The 25797-nt window shown below is 48.5% G+C and overlaps 2 protein-coding genes across 2 annotated transcripts in view; both read left to right on the forward strand.

Moving 5' to 3' along the window:
- The window catches only part of LOC126157208 (juvenile hormone esterase-like), an 84486-nt gene extending 77256 nt beyond the window's left edge, over positions 1 to 7230 (forward strand). The window contains exon 10 of the mRNA XM_049916360.1: positions 6835 to 7230. Within this exon, the coding sequence (XP_049772317.1) occupies positions 6835 to 6997 (163 nt within the window). The 3' untranslated portion in view covers positions 6998 to 7230. The remainder of the gene's footprint in view (positions 1 to 6834) is intronic.
- A 1093-nt stretch (positions 7231 to 8323) lies between these two features.
- The window catches only part of LOC126157224 (esterase B1-like), a 142298-nt gene continuing 124824 nt past the window's right edge, over positions 8324 to 25797 (forward strand). Inside the window, exon 1 of the mRNA XM_049916361.1 lies at positions 8324 to 9419. Coding sequence (XP_049772318.1) covers positions 8324 to 9419 — 1096 coding nt within the window. The remainder of the gene's footprint in view (positions 9420 to 25797) is intronic.

A 25797-nucleotide genomic window follows, 5' to 3' on the forward strand; every position in this document is an offset into this window, starting at 1 on the left:
CCGCAGTGTGTGGAAGGTTGCGTTTAGGTTGTAGGTGCTTCTGTGATGTTAGTGAGGGTTGATTTCGTGAACATGATCCAGGATGGTTATTTTAACATCATCGGTGACCAAGTGGTATCCATTCTTCTACATCTTCATGATGAAGACGATACGGACACTTCCGCCTTGTAGACTGTCCAAAGGCCTGCACTCTCAAGTTCCTGGTTTGACTATTGCTACTTTATTCAATCACACCTCAGTTTCCACGCTAAATAATATAATGCCACATCCTTTGGTGGATACGCGACTGTTGTCAAATACAAGTGGAGCGGATTTATTCATCATGAAAAATATGATGCACAAATCTTTTCCACTTTGTATTTGACCAGTTCTTTATTTCGATAAAATCGTACACATGACCCAGGTTTCCGGATGTAAATCCTATCTTCAGGCGCATGATTGGGTACGAGAATATCGTACCAGTCATGTAAAATACCCTGCAAATTTCTCAAGCGACTTCCCGTGCCGGTGAGACATAAGAAGGTTCTTTGAGTCAACCAGAACCATACCGAGTAAACGGGACCATGTAACTGCCCAGCCCACCGCATATCATGGACGACAGATAGCTCAACACACTACTGAGCCAACCGCAGTGAGATGCCTGAGTACACATATACGTCAGAGAGCGGTCGCCACCGGAACTAACGCCAAGGGCGCGAGGGACAACCGAAGTTGTGGAAATGAATCCGACCATTCTCTTTACTAACAGCATCAAACCTAGTATAATTTGCCGAGCCTTTGACGATACGGCATAAGGCCAGGAGAATGGAGCTTATGATGAACTGAAGATTAAAATTGAAAAAAATACGAAAAGTACGAAATTGAGGAGATGGGACCTGAACAAATCTAAGGAATCAGAGATTGTTCTGAGAGTCAAAGGGAGCATTAGGCAACGAATGATTGAAACAAGGGAAAGGATACAAGATTGGGTACCGAACTGATGAAAGAAGAAAAGTCGAAAATGCATCAAAATAAGCAGACAAAAGGGAACACATACGTCTTAAAAAAGGCGCATTGGTAGAGGAGCGAAATGGCTAAGCAGGAATGGTTAGAGGACAAGTTTAAGTCTATAGTAAAAAGACAGATGCCCCCTAAAGGGAAATTAGAGAAGCCTTATGGAAACGAGAATCTCACGAGCCCAGATGAAAAATCATGCTACTCTGAAAGGTGGAAATTACTTATAGAGAGACCATGCAAGAGAAAGGAACTTTGAGCCAATATTATAGGCAGGAAAGAGGAAAGAGGTATGGGATGGGAGATGTGATACTGCAAGAAGAATCTGACAGAGCGCTATACGCCCTAACTCGAAACAAAGCTTCTGGAGCAGACGAAATCCCTGAGAACCACTGACTCCCTTCGGAAAGCCTTCCATCGTAAAACTATTCCATCCTGAATGCAAGGTAGATGAAACAGAGGAAATACTCTCACACTTCAGAAATTACGTTAAATTTGCAAATCCAAGAAATCAGGTGCTGGCAGGTACAAATATTACTATCAGTCTGATAAGTCATGGTCCAAAATACTGACACGAATCATTTATATAAGATTGGAAAACTGGTGAAAGAAACATCAGGGAACATGTGTTTGTGTTCGGGAGAAATGCAGGGACACATATCCTGGTAATGTCAACATGGGAAACGAAGAAAAACTTTTTGACAATATGTTCTGAAATGCGGTCTGAAGTACTGAAGGTAACAGTACTAAAATACAGGGAACGATAGGTCATTCAAAACTTTTATAGAAACCTGAGTGCGGTTATGATTTGATAGAAGTGGAAGAGAAACCGTTGTTGATTAGGGAGTGAATATTGTAGCCTTTTCGATGTTGTTTAATCTGTACGCTGAGCGATTAGTAGAGAAAATCAAGGAGTAATGTGCAGAAAGATTTGATCAGAGCTAGAAATTAACGTTTCAAGGTCTGGCGATGACAATGTAACTTTGTCAATGACCGCGAAGGGCTTGGAATAGTAGTTGAGTGTAATGGATAGTATATTTTAAAGAGATTAGAGGATGTACTTCAAGAGAAGTAAACAACTATAATGGAATGTAAAATAATTAAATCAGGTGATGCTGAATGAATTAGATTATCAAATAAGACAGTAAGACAGGGGGGTCACTCTCGGCGTAAAGTGAGGCCCAGCCCTCAGCGAACTGAAATCCTGACCTTGGCCTGGAGCGGCTTTCGCGTTCAACTGTGGTGTTGGAAGCAGTGATGGAACAGAGTTTGAGCCCAACACAAGTCTATCGCGTCCTCCACCACTCTATCCGATGCGGCGTGCGACCAGGAACTGAGGGAAGGGTCGAGGAGCGATAGGAGTATAAAAAGGCTATATGGAACTATAGCGAAGACGCTCATTCCACAGCTAGTGGTGACGGCAAGGTACGCAGTCGAGATCTCGTGTTACATAAAGGACTGCGCAGCCGAGAGCAATACAAACGTGCAGGTATCGCTCACAGTGTGCCGTCCACTGAATGATCACGATGCAGTTGCCAAAGTATTGACCAGTCGTTGGTGGCTCTCCTGTTTTGTACAACTTTTCTATGAGGTGAGTTACTGCAAGGACGATCTGCACATTTTACCTGGTCCTAAAAGCAGTCACAATCGGGTGTAAGGCAACTCGTAACTCAATGCATTTCATTGCGTTGATTTCAAACTCCTGGCGGTGCACGCGGTCTGATCGTTGAACCGTTATTTATTTTCAAAGAATATTCTTAAGAATTCATTTATTTACTAGCGATTCATCAAGAATATTAACACATTTAATCACACTATGTAAGCATGGAAGTAGTTGCCAGGGAGTAACTGATGAAATCATAACCAAATTCCTTTTAACAAATGGGAATTTTATTCACTTTAATAGTGCCTAAAAGCGTTTTTTTAAAAAGAGATTTAAAATTATAATCAGAAAGCACCCTCTAAATACCAAAGTTACAATTTATTCAGAGACAGAAAGAAACAAGTTTCGACTGTATGAGTTTTCGGGCAGAGAACCTTGCCGCTCCGTTTTGACACGGCCGTAGTTATGACCGCTCACAACAGCCTCCGAAAGACTACACTGGTGCAAATCTGCAACACACCAGATGAATTTAAACTAAGAGTTTTAACAGTTTACACAAGCACACACCCTATGCCCCCCAGTAGGAGGGATGGAAACTATACAAAACACTAAGAATTAAAATATTAATCTTGCCACCGAAGGTGCAACTTGATTTTAGCTTCTAAGAAAAGTCTTACGGTGAAAGGGTGTCAACTTTATATACTAAAACGATCATTTAAATAAAAGCCCATTAAATGCAATCTTATATAAAATTCTACAAGTTTGGCCAAACAGTATTTAAGATGCTCTACAATACACAGATACTGCCTCTCAAGATCATAGGCAATAAAAATATATTTCAGGTATTAGGCCGTTACACTCCAAGCAATAAATTCGTTAACACACCAAATCCGACAAACATGACAGAGGCAGCTAGTAACGTACGGTAGATTGATAGGGAGATTACCGAATAATCCAAACTGCAGGTTGCTCTAACTCGCCCCTCCTTCACGAGGGAAAACGGACCACCCAATTTATAAACAACCACCTTCCCGTGGGTGGGCAAACGGAGAAGAATGGTGGGACGACCCCAAAGCAAAACGGCTGGTGACCTCACCAAGAAAACAAGTAGAATTTAACAAGAGTAAATCAAACAACATATCACCAATCACTTAACTTCTAACAAACTGCGATTTCTCGAGAAGACCTGGCGCAGCACCCCAAATCGCTCTACCGAACCGTCCGCTACCAGTCGCTTCAACAGACGCAGGACGGTGCACCGATCTCCCGTCTCACGGCGTCGCAACTCGCACGGGCCAGACATGTCGTGGGTTGACTCCTGTTGCTCTCGTGTCGCCCGCGAAGTCACTACCCCGCCACCCACTGGACTCACGTGGCGACCTCACATACGCCGACGCTCAAGACGGAGAAGTCATCTTGTGTCTCAGTGCGCGACCGACCAACCGATCGATCCAACCGCCAATGAACATTGCCTGAGGAAACTCGAGCAGACTGGTGGCATAACGCGCTGACACAGATGCAGGAACAAAGCCCCGACCGGGCGACCAGTCGTTGAGTTCTCTTACTGGCGGAGTGGAAAGAATCTCATTTTGCCGGCTTTAAAGGTTGATCCAAACGATAGACATACTAGCACTCCGAACGACAGACACTATCTGCCTAACAAATGCGGACGAGAGAGAGACTAGCACGCTGGGGACGAGAGACTGACCCAGACTGACCGACTGGCGAGCTCATAGCGGCCCTTAAATGCACGTGAACAGGCAAGCTTTCCCCTTTCCCACCAGAGGGAGACACCAAAGCTGCGATTGCCACAGCGGCGCCACCGCCAGAAACGGAGGGCGACTGCTTCACACTACTCGCTGCGGTGCGCTCTTTAAAACAGCAATTTTTACCACGGCTCAATAGTGATTTATTTTCTTCAAAGACGAATCCTTTGCCACTCTGCTTAACTACATAATAGATTGTATGAGCCTTGTCCGGTTCTACTCAGCCGTCATATTAATCTCGATAGTGACGAGAAGCGTCCGAAACCTAATGTGTTACCGATCCAGAACATGAGTGTGCCATGTCCCAGCTCAACTGTCGTACCGAATGCCAGAGATGTGCATTAAAGCCTTTCTGCCTACCTGTAATACTGAACTCCACAATGTTTCGAGTGAAAATATTGAAAATATTTTTATGTTTTATGATTGTTGTTTTGCTAACAGGTATACGTAAAGACAAGTGTACTTACAAATACTGAACACACGCACGCACGCACACACACACACACACACAGAGAGAGAGAGAGAAAGAGAGAGAGAGAAAGAGAAGGAAAACAGGGAATGTTGCCTCTAATCTTCAATCATCAAACAAACCGTCAAGGCCGTGCCGAGGTGGATACACCGGTTGTCGTCGGATTGCCGCTGTTCCGCATCGTCCGACCACCACTTGGATGCGCGACCGTCCTGGTGCGCCGCATCCTGTTGATAATTTTCCCTTTGACTTCACGGTACAGGGAACGGGAGGGGTAGTGGCGTAAATTTCTTGATCACCAGTGTCCTGTATTAAATTCCAAACCTCCCCACAGTGTGTTGTGAAATGAGGGGATGCGACACTGCTGTTGATCCGTACGACGAATGGAACCATTAAGATTGGCGGGCACTTTTCCGCTCTTTGAGAGGAAAAGGCTTTGTGCTGGGGCCAGGTTTCACCGTCTAGCTTCTCCCATCATCAGGAACAAGTCAGTGCACTGCGCATACACACCAAAAAAGTCATCAACGCTTAAGAGACGCATTTACATACATAGTTCTCACAGTTCGCGAGCGAAATGTATCTGCAGACGTGGAGAATAGGATAAACGTTTTCAATCAGGCGGCTGGATCTGCCCTTCTCGGTCCCACACTCATTCAGGCCAGACTACTTAACTTTTGCTTTACCAAACAATAAATAAACTTTACTGTAAACAAATGTATATTATATTTTCCCCGTTACGAGCAAATTCTCATGATACGAAGTAATATTCTGCAAGTCTTCTGAAATTTAAATTATGGTTTGCACGAAGCGGATATTTAGTGTGAGCGTAATTACTTGAAAATCTTCAGTTGAGAAGCAACTTTAACTGATCGATACTCATTTTTGAATCAGGAAATAGTTCGTTGAAGCCTTGGTATAATTTCCGAAAATTTGCTGTAAGTATTTCAATGTTACCGTAAAACTTTTCCCTTTTTCATGAAAAATTTGACACTGAATTGTTGCCCCCTTAAATCAGAAATTATTAAGATTATCATTACCTTGTACTACACTCAAAATACAATATCTCGGAAACTGAACAAGGTTTCGTCATTGAGAAACAGTGCCCTTAGTCTGGAGGTTGTGACGGATACAGGTGATTCCAATTGCACGTCGCTAGGACGCTTCATTTCCATTCCTTTTAAACTGCGTGTACAAAAGTCACTTGTTAGGTGGTCCAGATCGAGAATGTGCTGTGTATGACGACCAACTGTGGGAGTTGGATGCAGTGTATGGTGCGTGTGTACACACGGTACCTGAGCTATCTATTGCAGACAAATGTGTAGTGACCATAAACGCACGTCTCGAGTTACCTCCCATGGGATGATAATCGACATAATACGCATGGGCCATAGAATTTCGGAGGTAATACAAGAATTCGAATTTCGTAGGTCAACAGCATCTAGAACGGATTTTCAATACCGCAGACAATGTTTCTACACGTAAATTGTGACACTAGTATTTGGTGAATGGACATCACGTCACCTCCGCAGAGCCATACATGGTCTAATGATAGGTTGCCGCTGATTGGAAAGTCGGGTGTCGGGAACCCAATCCTAAATCGACTGCAGACGGACATATGCAATGCAGGGGCACTAGCAGCCACCAACCAACTCGTGTCCCTTTGCCCTTCCACTTGATTTGGCTACTCAAGCGTATTTCTTGAAGAGTCTCGAAGCCTAAATTCAAAGAGTAGCCACAGATAGGCCACCATAGAGGTTAACGTATCCATCAGAATGACGGATAACCATCAAGCTTATCGGCTCTCTTTGCAAGTGACACAGTAGAGACTTCTTGGATTGAATCTAGAACATCGGTAAACAGTTTTCTGATCAAATAATGAACGTCGCCACGTTTCTTGGCCAAATATCTACCGTTTACGACTTCATTAATGTCACGCCATCTTGCTTTATTTAAATGAATACTGTTTATCTGTGTGTTGCAACATTATGATTATCATTTTACAGGAATCCCACACCTGATCCTGAAGATCCCATTTTGTCTGTGACATGGACTCCATTCAAGAAAGACAATCGGTGCTACTTGAACATCACAAAGGATGGACTGAGCGTCGAGAAGGACCTCTACAAGGAAAGGATGGATTTCTGGGACAAGCTCTACAGACAGTAAAACCATGATAGTGCTCAGGTCAAGCACCATGAATTGTGCTGCTATGCATTGCAATCTTCTTCCGTAGACTCCAAACTGACTCAACTGATTTATGTAGTGCGGTATAACATCCATTTGTGCATGTTGCAATCAATAAATTTCGTTCCTACTGAGAAAATCCCAAGACAGTAATTAAAAACTCAGAATACGACAAAAGAAAACAAATATTTCAGATCATGTAATGAAGACATTTTCTGTGCTGAATAAAGTCTTTCAAAAATTATTAAACATGTTACTCTTCAGGCTTTCCCGGCGATCTAATGACATCTTGGGTTGTCGGGTGTTCTGCCGGATATCAGCGTCGTACTTGCACGATATTTCGGTCACGTAGCTCGAGACCTTCATCAGGTGCGACCTGAGACTGCTCCTCGAGTGGACCTGGTCCAGTATTTATGCCTATGGCCTTCCCCCTCCACCAACGGCTGCAGGCGCTTCCTCTGTGGTCCGCGCCCATTCCCTGCGACCTGTTGGAGCGTTGCTGCTCCGTTTTCCGTCCGCTGCGGTTCAGAAGAACCAGAGAGATGGAGATGGTAAACAAGCCCCTGACGGACTGCCAGGCGCACCAGACCGAAGATGGAACACCCAGAAGTGGGACTGGTGGGCGCGGACCGCAGAGGGAACATCCAGAGCCGCAGCGGACGAAAAACGGAGCGGCAACGCTCCAACAGGTCGTGGTGAGCGGGCGCGGACCGCAGGGGGAACGCTTGGTACTCCAGACCGTAGATGAAAGCCCCAGGAGCGGGTTTAGTGGGCGCGGACCGCAGAGGGAACACCTAGAACCGCAGCGGACGGAAAACGGAGCAGCAACGCTCCAACAGGTCGCAGGGATTGGGCGCGGACCACAGAGGAAGCGCCTGCAGCCGTTGGTGGAGGAGGAAGGCCATAGGCATAAATACTGGACCAGGTCCACTCGAGGAGCAGATTCCGAGCTGCGATGTCACTTGCGACTGATGCGTGTTCTGAAGCTGAGGGTGTGGCGGATCGCCGCCTGGCGGAGCTAGCTTCGTCAGCGGCCCCATCCGGCCCCCCACCTACAACGACCCGGCCTATTCACCCGGACTCTGAGATGGCTCGTTCTTTGGATTCTCCACCTTCGCCTGGGAGTGCTGTCTCCCCCGCTGGCGGCTTGCCGTCGACGACGTCCTTTTCTGCTGAATCGATGCCGCCGCCCTTAGGCGGTTAGATAGGGCACATGGCGCGTCAGGGCCCCCTTCACGTGGGACCAGCCCGCGCGCGCCGAGGCAAAGGCAGGCTTCCACTTCCCTTCGTCCCTCGTCCGCTCTCGACATGCCGGACATTTCCGACGCTGTCAATGTGTCCGAGCATTCGGACTGCGACTCGCACTGCGGCGACATGGACGACAGCGACATCGCGGAGGGCCTGGAGGAGCACCTCATCGCTCTCCGTGACGCTGCCGAGGAGGGGGAGTTCCCGTTTGACCCCGCTTTGGGAGCTCGGCGGTTTCTCTACCCCCACGCCGCTGCCGCCGACGCTGCCGACGACGTCATGCAGGTCGAGCAGGAGTCTCGCAAGAGGAAGCCTGCTGAGGCCTCCTCCGACTCTGAAGCCACCCCCACCGCCGCTGCCCGGGGAAAGAAGCAGAAGGCAGCATATGACGCGGAGGGTTTCACCATCCCCCGCAAGACGGCGCCTCGCCGCCACCTCACCGTGCCGCCGACAGTCCCGGTGCACAACCAGTTCGCGCCGATTTCTGACGGCACGGCAGACACTTCCCCCCCTCCCTCCCAGCCCTGCCACCCCAAACCTCCACCGTCCCCTCCCATTCTGGTGGAATATCCAAAACCTTGCATAACTCTCCGCCAACTCCTGGACCACATCACTGCCTCTGACTACCGTGTGAAGCAGACAGGTGAAGACCTCTACCGCCTCTACCTCCAATCCCCCGACGACCTCAAGAAGGTCATTCATACTCTTGGCGAAGGGAACATCGGCTGCTCCATCTCCCCACAGCGGTCGAGACGGCTCCGGGTTGTAGTCCGCGGCCTCCCTTTTAAGTATGAGGCCGACGACCTCCGGGAGGCGCTGCTTGCCCTCAACATCACCCCTGCTGTCATCTCCCGTGTCGTCTCTCCCCGCACCAAACTCCCCACCCCCCTTTATTTTGTCTCTGCCGACGACACACCAGAAAATAGAGTCCTCCTGACTCTCCCTGCCATCGACCGCTGTTCGGTCACCATCGAGAAGCCCCGTTCTCGGCGCCTCATTCTCATTTGCTACCGGTGCCAGGGCCTGGCGCACTATGCGAGTGATTGCACTCGTGCAGTGCGGTGTGTCAAGTGCGCCGGTGGACACGAATCCACCTCCTGCTCTAAACCTCGGGAAGTCCCCCCCACCTGTGCTCGCTGTGGTGGCGCCCACACAGGTAACTACCAGGGCTGTCCCAAAATTAAGTCGTTTCGCGCCCAGCAGCGACGCTCTGCGGCCCCTCCTTCCCTCGTGCAGCGCCGCGGAGTTGGCTCTGCAGGTCCCACTGCATGGTCATGTCCACCTGGCCCATCTTCCCTCCCGCCCTCCCGCACCCGGCCGTCTCCCGCCCACTTCCCGTCCCTCCCCACCCCCCTCCTCGCCACCCCCATTCCCCCTCCTGACCTCCCCCCCCACTCCCCCTGCCCCCATACAGCCCCATTCACCCCAGCTCCCGCCCAGCCCCCTCCCCTCCTTCCCCGTGCCAATCCTGGTCCTTCCCCCCACCCTCCCCCCTCCACCCCTGTCCCCCCAGTCTTTGGAGACCTTATCTCCAGTGTCGTAGACGCTTTGACGTCTGCGATCACTGGAGCCCTAGAAGCCCTCCTCCATTCCATTCCCCAACAAATTGCAGCCGCCCTTTCCCACTCCCTCTCCCCCATCACCGCCACCCTCCCCACCCCCCGTCATGGCTGTTAGACTCCATGGCCTCACCGTCCTCGTCTGGAATGCGAATGGCATCCACCGCCAGCAAGGGGAATTCCGGCAGTTTCTGCTTGATGAAGGGGTAGATATCTGCCTCCTCACTGAGTCTCATCTTAAGCCGGGGGTCAGTGTCCGGGTCCCCAATTACTGCTGCTACTGGACCGACCGACTAACCGCCTTTGGCGGAACCGCAGTATATGTTCGCGCATCCCTCCGTCACCACCCGATTACTCTCCCTGCCCTTGCCACCCTTGAGGCCGCCGGCGTCGTCGTGCACACTGTGCGGGGACCTATAACATTTGTGGCCCTTTACCGTCGGCCCCGTGGCCTCCTCCATGCCCCTGACTTCGCCACAGTCCTATCTTTAGGCGGCGATCTCTTCGTTGGGGGCGACTGCAACGCCAAGCATACAGCCTGGCACAGTCGCCTCACCAACACCCATGGCCGTCGCCTCCTTCGTGTGGTCGAGGCCCGTGGTGCCCGCGTCATCAGCCCATTCGACCCCACCATCTTCCCCCGTCGTGGCCCACCGGATGTCCTCGACATCGCCCTCGTCAAAGGTCTCCCCCTCCCTATTGACGCCACCACTCGCGCCGCCCTAGCCTCTGACCACGTCCCTGTCGTCTACTCCATCGACCTTGTCGGGTCTCTGGAGCCACCCCGTGCCTCCTTGGACCTGCGGGGCATAGACTGGGACTCCTATCGGCGGCGCGTCGAGGCGGCTCTGCCCACTATCCCCGACGCCGCTAGGGTGGGTGCTGACCTCACCATCGCGCACTTCACGGATGCTGCCGTAGCCGCTGCCGTTGCTGCCACCCCTCCCCATCCCCCTCATCCTCCCTCCCACTTGCGTCCTCTACCCCCGGCCATCCGTGCCCTTATCACGACTAAGAACCGGGCCATCCGCGACTGGCAACGCACTCGCAACCCTGCCACCAAGCGGCATGTGAACCGAATGCAACGCGAGATACAGGCCGCCATTCAGGCCCATCGCAATGCTGCCTGGGAAGCAAAGCTCTCTGCTCTCAATCTCCAAGACGCATCTGCCTGGCGCTTGGTCTCTTGGTTCCTCCGGACGCGTCCCCGTCTTCCCCCCCTCCTGGTCGGTGCTGAGGCTGTGTGCGATTCTGACGCTAAGGCCAATGCCTTGGCTGACGTTTTCGCGCGCAGCTTCACGCCGGTCGATGATCCCATCGACCCCGCCCACGTCCGCCTGGTCACGGCTCATGTCCACCGGTTCCTCGGCGCCCATGACCCTGACGACTTCATCACCCCCGTCACCGATGAGGAGGTCGCCCGGGAGCTTCGGTACCTGCATCCTCGGAAAGCTGGCGGCCCTGACACCTTGACCAACCAGCTTCTCAAACAGCTTCCCCCACCCTCTGTCCCCATCCTTACCTCCACCTTCAATTCCATCCTTTCCACCGGGCAATTCCCTTCCGCTTGGAAACATGCGGAGGTGATTGCCATCCCTAAACCTGGTAAAGACCCTCGCTCCCCTTCCAGCTATCGTCCCATCAGCCTCCTTCCCGCCCTCTCCAAGCTGTTTGAGCGGCTGTACCTCAAGCGAGTCTTAATACATGTCGCCCGGGAGCGCGTGCTCCCCGACGTTCAATTTGGCTTCCGCCGTGGCCATGCCACCACACACCAGCTCCTCCGCCTCGTTGAGGAGGCACTGGACGCCATCGAGCGTCGGGAGTACTTCGGGGCCATCTTCCTCGACGTCTCCCGGGCCTTCGACTCAGTCTGGCATGAGGGACTGCTGTACAAGCTCTTTCAGCATGGCTTCTCCACCTCCCATGTCCGTCTCATCGCCACATATCTCGAAGGCCGCACTTTTCATGTTCGAATCCCGGGTGGCACCTCCACCAGGCGGCGCATTAGGGCAGGCGTACCGCAGGGGAGTGTGCTTGGCCCTGTCCTGTACAGCCTTTTCACGGCCGACACGCCCACCACTCCGCGGGTTCATCTCGCCCTGTATGCTGACGATACGGCTGTTTATGCTCGCTCCCGGAGCAAGGCCCTCCTCCGACAGCATCTCCAATCAGCCATCGACTCTCTCATGGAGTATGCCAAAAAATGGCGCCTGGCATTTAACCCTGCTAAAACGCAGGCTCTCATCATGTGTCGGCGCCGTTGGCCCATCAACTATCCCCCCGTCACTGTCCTTGGCACCCCTGCCCCATGGGCTCGGACCGCCAAATATCTGGGGGTCACCCTGGACAGGGCCGTCACCTGGCGTCCCCACATCGGGGACATACGGCGCAAGGCCTTGGGGCGTCTCGGTCAGCTCTATCCCTTCATTAACCCTTCCTCCTCCCTTCCCCAGCATCTTGGCGTCCTCCTTTACACATCCCTGATCCGCCCTATCCTTGAGTATGCTTCCGTTGTGTGGGGCAATGCCGCCCCTACACATCTCCACCGTCTCCAAACGGTACAGAACCGCGCTCTCCGCCTTGCCCTCCGCCTCCCTTACCGTTTCCCCACCCGTGAACTTCATTTTCTTGCTGGAATCCCCCTCCTTCACGAACGCGTCTGCTCCTCTGCCATTTCCTTCTATCACCACTCCCGTCAGTCTGCCAATCCTCTTATCCTTTCCCTCGGCACTCGCCTCCACCGTCTGGACACCACCCGCTGGCCTGACCTCATTGCCGCCTGATCACTGGTCGCCCCCCCTTTTTTCCCTACCCCTCCTTACTCCCTGTGTCCCCTTCCCTTCTTCCTGCCCCTTCCCTGCCAACTGCTCCTGCCTGCGACCCCTCCATCTACGAGTGTCTGCCTCACCGTCAGAGTCGCCAACTGGCTCTGCTGGTCTTCATGTTTATACTCTTCATCTGTCATTCTCACTTCTGCTTCTCTCCTCCACCTCATCAACGGCCGGCTTGTCAATTGAGCCTTTCGTCTTCCTGCTTCTCTTACTGTCCCTTCTACTATCCTTTTTACAAAAAAAAAAAAAAAAAAAAAAAAACCTCACCAGGCCAGCCATATGAGGCCTTTCGATTTCCACCTCTTCTACTGTCTCTCTCTCTCTCTCCTGTCTTCTTTGGGTTAAAAAAAAAAAAAAAGGAACATGCACACCACCAAGCCATTCTCTACCGCCACGACTCCACTCACCACACCGCCATGAGGAAGGCGAAGCGCCCCGGCGCTAGAACTTCCGTCTCAAGCCGAGGGTCAACCCTCACCAGTGCAGCGACAGCGACAGCGACAGCGACAGCGACTCGAGGAGCAGTCTCAGGTCGCACCTGATGAAGGTCTCGAGCTACGTGACCGAAATATCGTGCAAGTACGACGCTGATATCCGGCAGAACACCCGACAACCCAAGATGTCAGTAAACATGTTGACTGTCGTATCCTTTTCAGCGGTATAGCAGCTCGTATACCCCAAAAACCTATCCTTGTCTTCTCCCTTAGCGTTTGTCTCGCGTGCTAGCTGGTTACGCTGTTTTGGCTCGTTCTCGCCACTTCTTGCGATCTTGGGCCTGATCTGGATGAAGGCCTGAGATATTGAGCTCTTCATGCAGGGTGTCAAGCCATCGCTGCCTTAGTCGTCCTGCTGGCCGTTTCTCATTTACATTTAGATTGAAACTAGTCTTTGTCACTGTTGTCTCGTCTGCTCTGACATGCGCTTACCAACGTAGGCTTCTTTCTCTCATTTTGTCTACTATTGGTGCAACACCACATAGCCTGCGAACTTCATTATTCGTAACGTGGTCATGCAATGTTAATCCTGATGTCCTCCTAAACATTTTAGTCTCCATAACAGCAAGTCTTTGCTCTAATTTCTTTGTTGAAGGCCAGCATTCATCCCCATACAGTGCAACTGAACTGATTACCGATCGGTTTACTTTTGATATGAGCCTGTTTGGAATTTTCTCGTCGCATAGTACTCCAAGAACGGAACGCCATTTGAGCCACGCGCTGCTAAGGCGGTTGGAGTTTTCTGCACTGAGATTTACTTCGCCAGCAATTTTCGAGCCCAGGTACTTAAAAGTCCTTGCTGCTGGCAGGTCAACACCGTTGATTGTGACGGTTACAAAGTCATTTAAATCTGTGGAAAGGTAATACGTTTTCAACACATTGAGCGGTAGTCCTACATCTGCAAGGCGGTCATTCCAGGCTTGGACTTGAAATTGTAGATCATTCTTATCTTCACTGGCTAGTAGCACATCATCAGCATACAGTAACGTCCTGGGAGAAGTTTTCTACGGGTTTCTTGTGACTGTATCCATGACAGTAATAAATAGGAGCGGTAAGATTTCTGATGAACTCCCACGGACATAGCGAAGTCGTCAGATGGTCCAGCAGCTGACTGTATCCGGCTCTTTGGTTTCTATAATGCCAGCTAACGAGAACTGATCAGTCATCTGCCAGTCCATGAGATGGTTTAACTGTTTTCTGTTCCCCTGTACACTCAGAAAACCAGGCATGCATATAACTGCAGTCTGTAAATACACATATGCAAGACAAAACAGAATATGCAGTTGGATAGTATGTGAAACTCCTCGACTCAGACTACTATGATCTGACGTTGTGGCAACTCAAAGACAGAGGAGGAAAGGAAGACGGGCGGTCAGCGTTCCGTTGTCGACGTGATTAGGGACGAAGTAGAAGCTGGGACTGAGGTAGGAAATCGGTCGTGACATTTCTAAAGGAGCCATCACTGAATTGCCTTAAGCGGTATAGAGAAAATGTTGGATATCTAAATTATGATGACCGGAGGGTGATATCAATTTTAGGGCTTCCGAATTCAGTTGCAACTGTTGCAACCCTATTTTACTTGGGTGGCAAAATTTCGTTGAAGTCACAAATTTAGACATGCAGGGATTTGATTTTTGAGGGGTATTACATTTCACATGTCAATTTATTTTGCTAAATGACTACAGGATGAGGAACTAGTCGAGAAAACAAAACTAACATTTAAGTTAAGGAGCATTTCGGGAGTTCATAAATATTATGCGTGAGAATGAGAGCAGTTAGTGCTTTACAACAAACCTTACACGCAACGTCAAAACCCTAAGAAACTGTCTCGCTGACAAACCACACAAATTGATGAAAGGAGAAAAGTTTGTCGCTTACTACATTTTCGCTGTCCATGCACTAATTTGTTACTTCTTTACTACAAACTGTATCCGCGACACATGTTTCAGACAGTATTCATACCTATCACTGAATGTACCTGCAAAATTATATCACTGTCGGAAAGATACTTAGGAGATATGACATCATAAACACTAAGATTCTTGGGAAACTGACGGACCATGCATGATGTTTTAATTTATTACGTCTTTGCTACTAACTCCGTTCCCAACGCATTTCGCAGGCAGCATACAAATATATCACTGAATGTACCTGGAAATTATGTCATTGTACGACACATTGTTCAAGAAACATGACATCATAAAGACTGAGGCGTGTAAAAACTAAACAGCCAAGCGAAATTTACTAGAGATACAGAAAAAAAATGTATTCCATCTGTGACTTGTTCGTACTCTGGCAAAGACGAGGTTGAAAACTTCTCCTAGAGCGTTGGATCGTTCACAGCCAAACTTGATGGCCGTGCGGATTGCCGCGCGGTCTAGGCGCCCTGCCACTGGCTATCCCCCCGTCGAAGGTTCGAATCCTCCCTCGGGCATGGGTGTGTGTGTGTTGTTCTTAGCGTAAGTTCAAGTTAGATTAAGTAGTGCGTAAGCCTAGGGACCGATGACCACAGCAGTTTGGTTCCATAGGAACTTACCAAAAAATTTACAAACTTGGTACACACATTACCTACACCCAGGCAGAAACACTGTGGGGTGAGGCTGAGAAGTTGGAGAGAAAATATGGGACAAAGAAAATGGAATGGGAAGGGGAAGGCGGTGATTGACAAATATGGGGGTTATGGGGGTGGAGGAAGTCGACATAGAGAGGAGGGTGAGGAGGTAGAGAGTGAAGGGGGGAGGAGAGGAATAGAGAGGGGGGAGGAGGAGTAGAGGGTTAAGAGTGGGAGAGAGAGGGGGGGAGGACAGGAGAGAGAGGCAGGAGGACAGGTTCAGAAAGAGGAGGGAAGAGGAGGTCGAAGAAAGAGGCGAGGAGAAGAGGAACATGGAGATGAGGGAAGAGGAGGAGAAGGACAGCTAGATGGGAGAAGAGGAGGAGAATGCCGAAGAGAGAGAGACAGATGAGAAAATGGACTAACAGAAGACTGTAATAAATACATACCAGTGCAATGCTTGGTACTTATCTGGTATATATTGGAACCAGTACATGGTTAAGGAGTGAAGGGCTGCGTTTATTTCAATGACACGTTTGAGTTGAACTTACTTTATTCAAATTTCGTAAGAACAGTAGAATACTCGTCGGAACTTCTCGTACATCATCCTCCTAGCAGTGAAGGTGTAACTGCATCATATGAAGTCAGTTATACGTTTCTGGCAGTGGCAGTTGGTATTAATAATTATATTGTGTTGTACTGTATGTTAACTGGGGGCCTAGAAACGACGGAGAGGCCCGTCCCCGCCGCAGCCGCAATGATCCACAACCCCACGACGACTACCGCAGTCCACTTCACCGCTTCGTCACCCCACAACGAACCACTCTTTCAGGGTTATTGTGCGGTTCGGCTCCCGGTGGACCTTCCCAGGGAACGTCTCACACCAGACGAGTGTAACATCTATGTTTGCGTGGTAGAGTAATGATGGTGTACGCGTACATGGAGAACTTGTTTGCGCAGCGATCGCCGACATAGTGTAGCTCAGGCGGAACAGGGGGAACCAGCCCGCATTCACCGAAGCAGATGGAAAACCGCCTAAAAACCATCCACAGACTGGTCGGCACACCAGACCTCGACACAAGTTCGCGGGGTGCATTCGTGCCGGGGACCAAGCGCTCCTTCCCAACGCGGAAAGCCGTGCGTTAGACCGCACGGCTAACCGGGCGGGCAGGTATTAATAATAAGTAAGATCACTAGTCTAAGGCGAAGAAACTGCAATATTCAACGTCTCAATTTTCACAATTTCTATCTTACACTGATAAGTAACCTTAGCCTAGAACTACAGAGCCCACTCTACGTATTTAAGAAAGACTAAGATACTTGTAGCTTATATTAAAGAACCAGAACCTGGTGCTTTATTACCTATAAGCAAATCAACAACCCTGAGCATGACTACTAACTCTGGAGCAATAGCCAGCACTGAGGGCATACACAGAGTTGATAAAAGTCCTGCAAGATACCCCAATATCCTGTCGGACACCCTTTTACCCGGCATTTTGCAGCTTTGACGTGGCATGTACTCAACAAATCGCCTGGAACTCCTCTGCGGGAATATTGAGTCATATTGCCTTTGTTGCTTTCCATGTCTGCCTCCTAGCTGGGTGGTAACGTGTGCGCCTCCCATGCAAGCGGCCTCGGTTTCGATTTCCAGCCGGGTTGGATATTTTCTCCGCTCAGGGACTGGAACCTTGCCGCGTGAGAGCATCACAGAAACGGTGCCGCGAGCCATACACGATGCGATTAAAATTGCCGGAGGGATATTTGGCACCAGCAAACGCTAATATAGACTGTAGCCTTCTCCTAAATTTAAAAGCAACCAAAGGCACAAAACGCACTCATCTTCGTTTTAAAGACTGGAATAGAGAGAAAATAAGCAATAAGAGTTGTACGAATGAGAAAGATCAAAGATAAAAAGCAACAATTTTAAAGGATATGACGAAATACATCCTTCTGCATTACTTGACACACCCAGGCCAGTGGAATTTCGAAGTGACATCTTACACAATCTAGTGTCCTCCTTTCTTCGCTCTTTGTCACTTGTGAACAACTACTCTTTAGGAACAATCGGCCGACGGATCTACTTTAGTAGAGGAAAACAGAAAACAGATTTAATACACTTAGACCCCAATTTATTTGTGACATGCTCCCACAAGATGTGGGTCCTTCCTTAGAGAGAAAATTACCGCCCAGTTATGTATTTACGGGACAGAATTTCTTTCCGTGTACAGCAGATGATAACGCAACTAAGAAAATTTGTTTTCGTCAAAAAAAGTATTGAAACCGCAAATTACAATTAAATCAAAAATTTGAGGTTAAATATTACATTTTATGAGAATGTGGCCTATCTTTTATGGTAATTGATGAATTTATTTTTCTGGCTAATGAAAGAAGTTATGTTCCATTGTTCCTAGAGCCTCCAAGCTTGAATAAATTCTAAGCAATTTTTCCTATACTCAGAAATACACTCCTGGAAATTGAAATAAGAACACCGTGAATTCATTGTCCCAGGAAGGGGAAACTTTATTGACACATTCCTGGGGTCAGATACATCACATGATCACACTGACAGAACCACAGGCACATAGACACAGGCAACAGAGCATGCACAATGTCGGCACTAGTACAGTGTATATCCACCTTTCCCAGCAGTGCAGGCTGCTATTCTCCCATGGAGACGATCGTAGAAATGCTGGGTGTAGTCCTGTGGAACGGCTTGCCATGCCATTTCCACCTGGCGCCTCAGTTGGACCAGCATTCGTGCTGGACGTGCAGACCGCGTGAGACGACGCTTCATCCAGTCCCAAACATGCTCAATGGGGGACAGAACCGGAGATCTTGCTGGCTAGGGTAGTTGACTTACACCTTCTAGAGCACGTTGGGTGGCACGGGATACATGCGGACGTGCATTGTCCTGTTGGAACAGCAAGTTCCCTTGCCGGTCTAGGAATGGTAGAACGATGGGTTCGATGACGGTTTGGATGTACCGTGCACTATTCAGTGTCCCCTCAACGATCACCAGTGGTGTACGGCCAGTGTAGGAGATCGCTCCCCACACCACGATGCCGGGTGTTGGCCCAGTGTACCTCGGTCGTATGCAGTCCTGATTGTGGCGCTCACCTGCACGGCGCCAAACACGCATACGACCTTCATTGGCACCCAGGCAGAAGCGACTCTCATCGCTGAAGACGACAGGTCTCCATTCGTCCCTCCATTCACGCCTGTCGCGACACCACTGGAGGCGGGCTGCACGATGTTGGGGCGTGAGCGGAAGACGGCCTAACGGTGTGCGGGACCGTAGCCCAGCTTCATGGAGACGGTTGCGAATGGTCCTCGCCGATACCCCAGGAGCAACAGTGTCCCTAACTTGCTGGGAAGTGGCGGTGCGGTCCCCTACGGCACTGCGTAGGATCCTACGGTCTTGGCGTGCATCCGTGCGTCGCTGCGGTCCGGTCCCAGGTCGACGGGCACGTGCACCTTCCGCCGACCACTGGCGACAACATCGATGTACTGTGGAGACCTCACGCCCCACGTGTTGAGCAATTCGGCGGTACGTCCACCCGGCCTCCCGCATGCCCACTATACGCCCTCGCTCAAAGTCCGTCAACTGCACATACGGTTCACGTCCACGCTGTCGCGGCATGCTACCAGTGTTAAAGACTGCGATGGAGCTCCGTATGCCACGGCAAACTGGCTGACACTGACGGCGGCGGTGCACAAATGCTGCGCAGCTAGCGCCATTCGACGGCCAACACCGCGGTTCCTGGTGTGTCCGCTGTGCCGTGCGTGTGATCATTGCTTGTACAGCCCTCTCGCAGTGTCCGGAGCAAGTATGGTGGGTCTGACACACCGGTGTCAATGTGTTCTTTTTTCCATTTCCAGGAGGGTATAATAACTTCCAGCTACGTACCACTAAAACTGTAACTCAAATCAGTGCGTAAGAACTACACAAGGACTACTTTCCTATTCTGTAATGGACGACCATTGGCACGTATTGGGTTTAAACATACCACATACACAAAATTTATAATGTTTGGAGCAGATAAGAACAAACACTTTACTATGTGACAAAAATATCGCTGGTGTGCCATTTCTCCGCTAGGGATTCATGAAGGTGATGATGATAGTGGTGTTCAAGGTCGATGTTGAAGCTGCAGTGCGATGAATGTTGTTTTAGAGATGCTGGTGAGAATGTTGTCCTTTTACATTAATGCACAACTGGCATCTGCAGGCTAGTAATTGTGTAACACGATTACAGCATCCTGGTGTTTCACGAATAATGGCGGTACCTTTAGGCAAATGGGCAACCAGCTCTTATGGAGTGTCTATCGATGTCATCAGATACTTCATTCCTCCCCAGAAAAATAAATCCATAGGATGTCAGCACCATATCTAAAATTATATTAATCACATGGCAGTTTGAACGCTGTCTTCACAAGCGTTGAAACCTTCGTCGACGCCTACTGGGGAACCATTGTGTCAAGGACATTTTTTTCAAGTACAGTAGGTGTTTCTTTTATCGCCTTTTAACACTCTAAAATTTTGTATACGTAGTTTTTTACACCCTTTATACTATATAGTACATAACACGTCATTTCAAGGTAACTGTGCTATCGGTATTGAGAGCTGTACTAGTGATTATTTCAATAGTCCGTATCAGATGACCTACGGGCAAGAAGATATTAAAAAGCGTTCGAGACAAATAAATGTTTTTCAGTCGGCATGGCTTTTTTTTAATGTCCTCAGTGGTGTGTCGTCACTGACTGCCTGAAATGTTTCATTTTTTTAACTCGTGGTCCCATTACATTATTGGGAAACCTATGACAGGTAGGCTAAAATATTGCAAATGTTCGCCAACAGGGTGTATATTAATGAAACCGGCTAATTGCCGGTGGTGGATTCCTGATAAATAGAGTAAAAAAGGTCCTACGAACATGAGCCTGGAAATACTTCATTGCCACGGTAGATGGAGCTGACGAACGAAAGTTCCTCTGACCACATGCCGTATGTTCCTTGCGTGCTACAGGCTGTGTGATTGATGTAGGGTACTGTAAGCAGCAGAATGGTCCGATTTCATGTCGACATTAGGCCGAAATAATGTTCGGACAAGCATATGGAAAAGGTCGAGATTCAGGACGGCTATTCCAAAACAAGTACTCTCACAGCCACATCACACAGTATTTCAGGCTGCCCTTTTATGGGCATTTTTGAGATCATAGCTCCTTTGAGATACACTAACGTGCAGGGAGGCGGCAGACTGTGCGTACAAAAGATACGGTGGAGCGGATTCCACAGGATATGGAGATGAACCCTAGTAGCTGCCCCAGGCAAGTGGCCTACCAACTTTATGTAAGCAAAAGTTCGATTATGTGTATCCTGCATGACAATCGCTACTATCCCCATCACCTACAACGAGTTGAACATCTATTGTGGTGTGGATGCGTTGTAGGTCCGTACTGTGTTCCGGAACGATTCTGTATAGGGAAAGGGAAAGAAAGGGAAAGGGCCAGAAATCATGACTTCCAGCCGCACAGGGCACTGCGGTATTGCAATGGCGAAAATTGAAAATTTTTGCCAGACACGACTTCGAACCCGTAAGCTCCGCTTCTCTAGGATGGCCGCCTTTATTGTCTCGGCCAGCCAGACACGCCTGCGATCCGATGCAAATTCTCACCTTATCGCCCGCTGCATTGCAGCGTCCGTCGTTCTTCGCACCTCCTGCCCCTCAGGGATACTATCGACATTTGTGCATGTCCGACAGAACAGGCGACACTCAGTTACATTAATATAATCAAACAATCCTGTTGGAGTAACATTCGCAATTGCGCATTATACCAGAGGTTAAAACACCGCTGCTCTGCACTCGCTGGTAGCACACCACGTCTTGTAATTATCCACAAGGCGCTCGGGGTCACAGCACCAAATTACAACACGTGAAGAAGGGAGTATAAGAGACCGAAACTGGTGGCCTTCCAAAGAAAAGAACCTTACAGCTGTAGCGGTATTTTCAACCGCTGGCATGAATAAAATCTATCGCGACGGCTCCATGACGTATGGCTGGATTTGGGTGCACAAATTTTGTTAGAATCCTTTTCAAATAGGTATAATGGATGAGAGATGTCATAGGATGACAATTTCGGCAACCGTTGTACGGACGCAGGACATACGGAATCAAATCCTGGGCCACAAATACATTCAATTTCCGCCTTGGCAATACCGCAATTCCCTGTGCTGCTCGGGACATGATTTCCCACCGGCCTCTTCCCCTTTGGTTCCCTTCGTCTATTTAGAGAAAAAAAACTAAATGACAGACGTCACCAGACTGTTACCGCCTGGCGCCTTGGTACAAGCATCTCGTAAACAGAGAATTTTGCCTGCTGCTCGCATCTACTGGCATGTGTATGTATGGAAAGTGGTCGCACGATTGTGGAACCACCTACGGCCGCGCTCTACTGCCGTGAACTTCTCTGCAAAGTGGATGAAGGATGGTGAAACAAGGGGTACACGACAAGGTGTCAGAAGTCCACATTTCTTCATAGAACGTGGAGATTTGAGAGTTTCCCGTTCCGTAAAGCATGAGATGACCGCTACGTGTTCACACGCTGATCCGGCGTCATCGTCAGTTGACGAAATCATTGGGGTTACATATCGTCGGGTGAATCACATTTCTTGTTAGACGACATCGATGGTTGTATCCGGATATGCCAATCGGCTGCTCGAAACATGCGTCTCGCCAAGGACATAGGATGGTAAGAACGGCACTATTCCACATGGGCATGCACGTGGGTTTCCTTCTATAAGCACCCGAGAGGAGATATCGAAATGCCAGTAGACGGTTCTTCCTCATGCGGCTTACAGCCCGGATCTCGGTCCTGACTTCAAATCGTTTGGCCCAATGGAGGATACCACAGGGAAGCACTGTAGCAATGATAGGGCAAAAACTTGCCCGAGACGCAAAGCAATAGAGTGGTACCATCACAGCATACTAACTCTCACATTAAAATGGCGCAAGGCTATAAAACTGAACGAATATTACGCTGAAAAATAAGGTTTTGTAACCAGAAATGGTCCAACATAAAAAACCGAAGAAACTTTATTGTCATGTAGGAAATAGCCAGACTTGCAAAATTCATTTCTCTTTATTTATTTGCTGACCAGTTTTGGGTTTCATACCACAATGTCAAGTCATTCGAACAAAAAAAAAATATTTAGTATTTGCTTACGGTAATTAATTAAAGCGAATATTGTACGTAATTGTGTCTATAGTTTTTCAGTGACCACTGGCATGAAAAATTTACAACACGTGTTTCTCATGTTAGTGGTCACTGAAGAACTTGCTACACACGAGTACGCAAAATGTTAACATGGTTTGACTGCTGCTATCATTTCTTTCTGTGTAGATGATTTGAGAATGGGCTCTGATACCCAAAACTGGTGATCAGTTAAATAGAAGGAACTGAAGTTCGCAACTTTGGTTGTTTCCTACATCAAGCTGCTTAACACAACTTGCTCTCATGTTATTAACCAGCATGCTGGAAATTCTTGAAGAAAATTATCATCTCTGGCGACAAATCAACACCAAGCAAACAGGGGAACCAGTAAGATAGCAACTAGCTAGAATCTGTCATCTCGTAAAAGGGAATCTAATTTGTGAAGAAAACCTGAGAAAAAGATTTTTGATTATGCTCTTCACAACAGAAATTTGGAACGCACTTATAAAATAAAATTAATTTCGAATATTGTTAGGAGAAAGAGAAGGATAACCACCACTCAAGAAGGCGTTATCTGCACTAAAATGAAAAAAGAGTATCATTAATGGCAGTAATTTTGTAAAAGTGGTAACAGAGATTCAAGTGAATGAAAACGGAAATAAAGTTTGAACTTTCTGAGAATGAACATTCGTAGTGATTAAATTGCGTGCTCAGCAAGATACTAAATATTTATTCGTTTATGAGACTTTAATATACTTCATGTATCAGTTCAGAATTTCGCATGTAGACTACTGCTGCTCAAATGTATAGTTCATTGCCCACGCACTGATAATAATCGACCATACTCCACATACTGTAACAGACGGATTGATGCGTGTTTTTACTTCGGTGAGGTACATAGAAGGACGACTTTGAAGAAAAAGCTACTCGCAAATTCATACGTAAAATAGCCAAATTTGAAGTAACAAATGAGTCTATGCAACTCGAAATGGTCTTACTTGGCCGTAGCACTACAAAAGTGTAACACTTACAATACGTTGCGTCGTTAAAGAGCAGTCAGGAAATAGTGTATAATATTCTACCCTTTGAGTGAAGATACTGTCAACTAGCTCAACAATTTCGTAGTGTGAGTATTCTCAAACCAGTATGTAACCACTTTTGGCAGACGAATAACAACTTCAGAGTAACATTATATGTAAGATAACATGTTGCCAATCTCGGTTGCCCCGCTGTGCGCTATAATGCTGGTAGCTCTTGTGGATGCCCAAACGTGTTTGTTTGAAATGGTCGTCATCACATCATTTTAGTCACGAGGGAATCTTCTGCCCTTCGAAACTCAGTATTTTGCAGGGGAGAAACATTCAAGATTCAAAGGTTTCAGTGACGTTAGCTGCATTTATGCATCGACATGAACTGATGGTAACGGGAGAAAATTTGTGCCGGGCTGGAACTTGTACTCGGATCTCGTGCTTAGCGCGACCGGTTGTGTTGGAAGCCTTTGTTTCCCCTATACCACGGTTTCCTTTTTCTTCCCCTTAATACAGCAGGAAGTAGAGAGGTCGGCTTCCGGCTTGTCGAGATAGAGTGAGCATTAGTCAAAACCTGCCCTGGTCACGATGCGTCCCACTTCCTTTCTCAGAAGTACTACCTCCGAATCTTTATGTTTCCTCACAACGGGAAGACAGTTCATAGTGCCATTTAAGTGCCGAGAAAGTATCTGAACAGCGTAAAGGCCGCGCTGTACAACGTGCAGCAACATTAGACGCTACACACACGGCTATTAACAACAAGACGTCAGCGGAACCTTCCAACCCGCCAATGGGGCTGGGCGCATCGGTCACTTCTTCATTCCAGAGAACTGGCTCGCACCTTCTCCTATCTGGCATATCACAACTGTGTAGATGGTCCAAGAAGACACTACCCACGTAGGTGTTGGCGGTAGCGTGGGTGGCTTCGGTGACGATTCAATCGTTCCAATAGGAAGATCCAGAAATCAAGGCAGTGCTGGTAGCAACCCAGTAAAGATACAACATTGTCAAACTCTTGATCCAAGTAACTGCAAACATGTTAGATAAAGCGTCAGAGAAGTGAGGTTGCAGTCACTCCAGTTTAGATGGCAGTGGGGACAATGGCGAGGATATCATATGTATGGAACGGAGTCGCTAGGGATACATATATTTGCGTTGGCCAAATACTGGTACACTTTGGCCCAAATCGAGGAGAGTGCTGTGGATTGAACGCTAGACCACCGGGGAGACGGCTTGCAGTCAGATTCTAGAATAGCTGCACATCATCTACAAGTAAACGTCACAGGCGCACGGCAGCTTCTGAGTCGGCAGATAAATGCTGACGTAACAAAAGTCTACAAATAGTTCCATCTTCCACGATCTCCTGCGTCGCCACACCATCTGTCTAGGAAGGGAGATGGTGCAGAGATAGACATCAGGATCAGTAGCGGCCATCGGCCATATCTCAGCATCAACCATCTCCGTCATAACTTGAACGGAGTCGACGGGGGCACACTAGTATGTGGTAGCCGAATACGATAGTAATATTAATGTAAACTAAAATTAAACTAGTATATGACATTATAAACATTGTATGTACCTGTCAGTCTGTATAATGCAGATCACTGACTGTGCTCGACCCCAGAGCCAAAGATACTGCTTCCGGTCGGAGACTGTAGTGTTGGAGCAAGAGAGTGCAGGGTGCACAGTTGTCAGTAGCTGTTTGTGAGCGAAAGAGGTTGGAGTAAGCAGTTTTTGTGCTGTGCTTTGTGAAGCCACCAAGTGTTGGTTTAATGTAGGTATGTCAATATTGTTGAACACGGAAGTCAAAGTCTTCTCACAACCAAGCTAAAGATATTAAATGGTTATGGTTTTTGTTTTTCC

The sequence above is a fragment of the Schistocerca cancellata genome, chromosome 2 (genome assembly GCF_023864275.1).
Source record: "Schistocerca cancellata isolate TAMUIC-IGC-003103 chromosome 2, iqSchCanc2.1, whole genome shotgun sequence".
Classification (NCBI taxonomy): domain Eukaryota; kingdom Metazoa; phylum Arthropoda; class Insecta; order Orthoptera; family Acrididae; genus Schistocerca; species Schistocerca cancellata.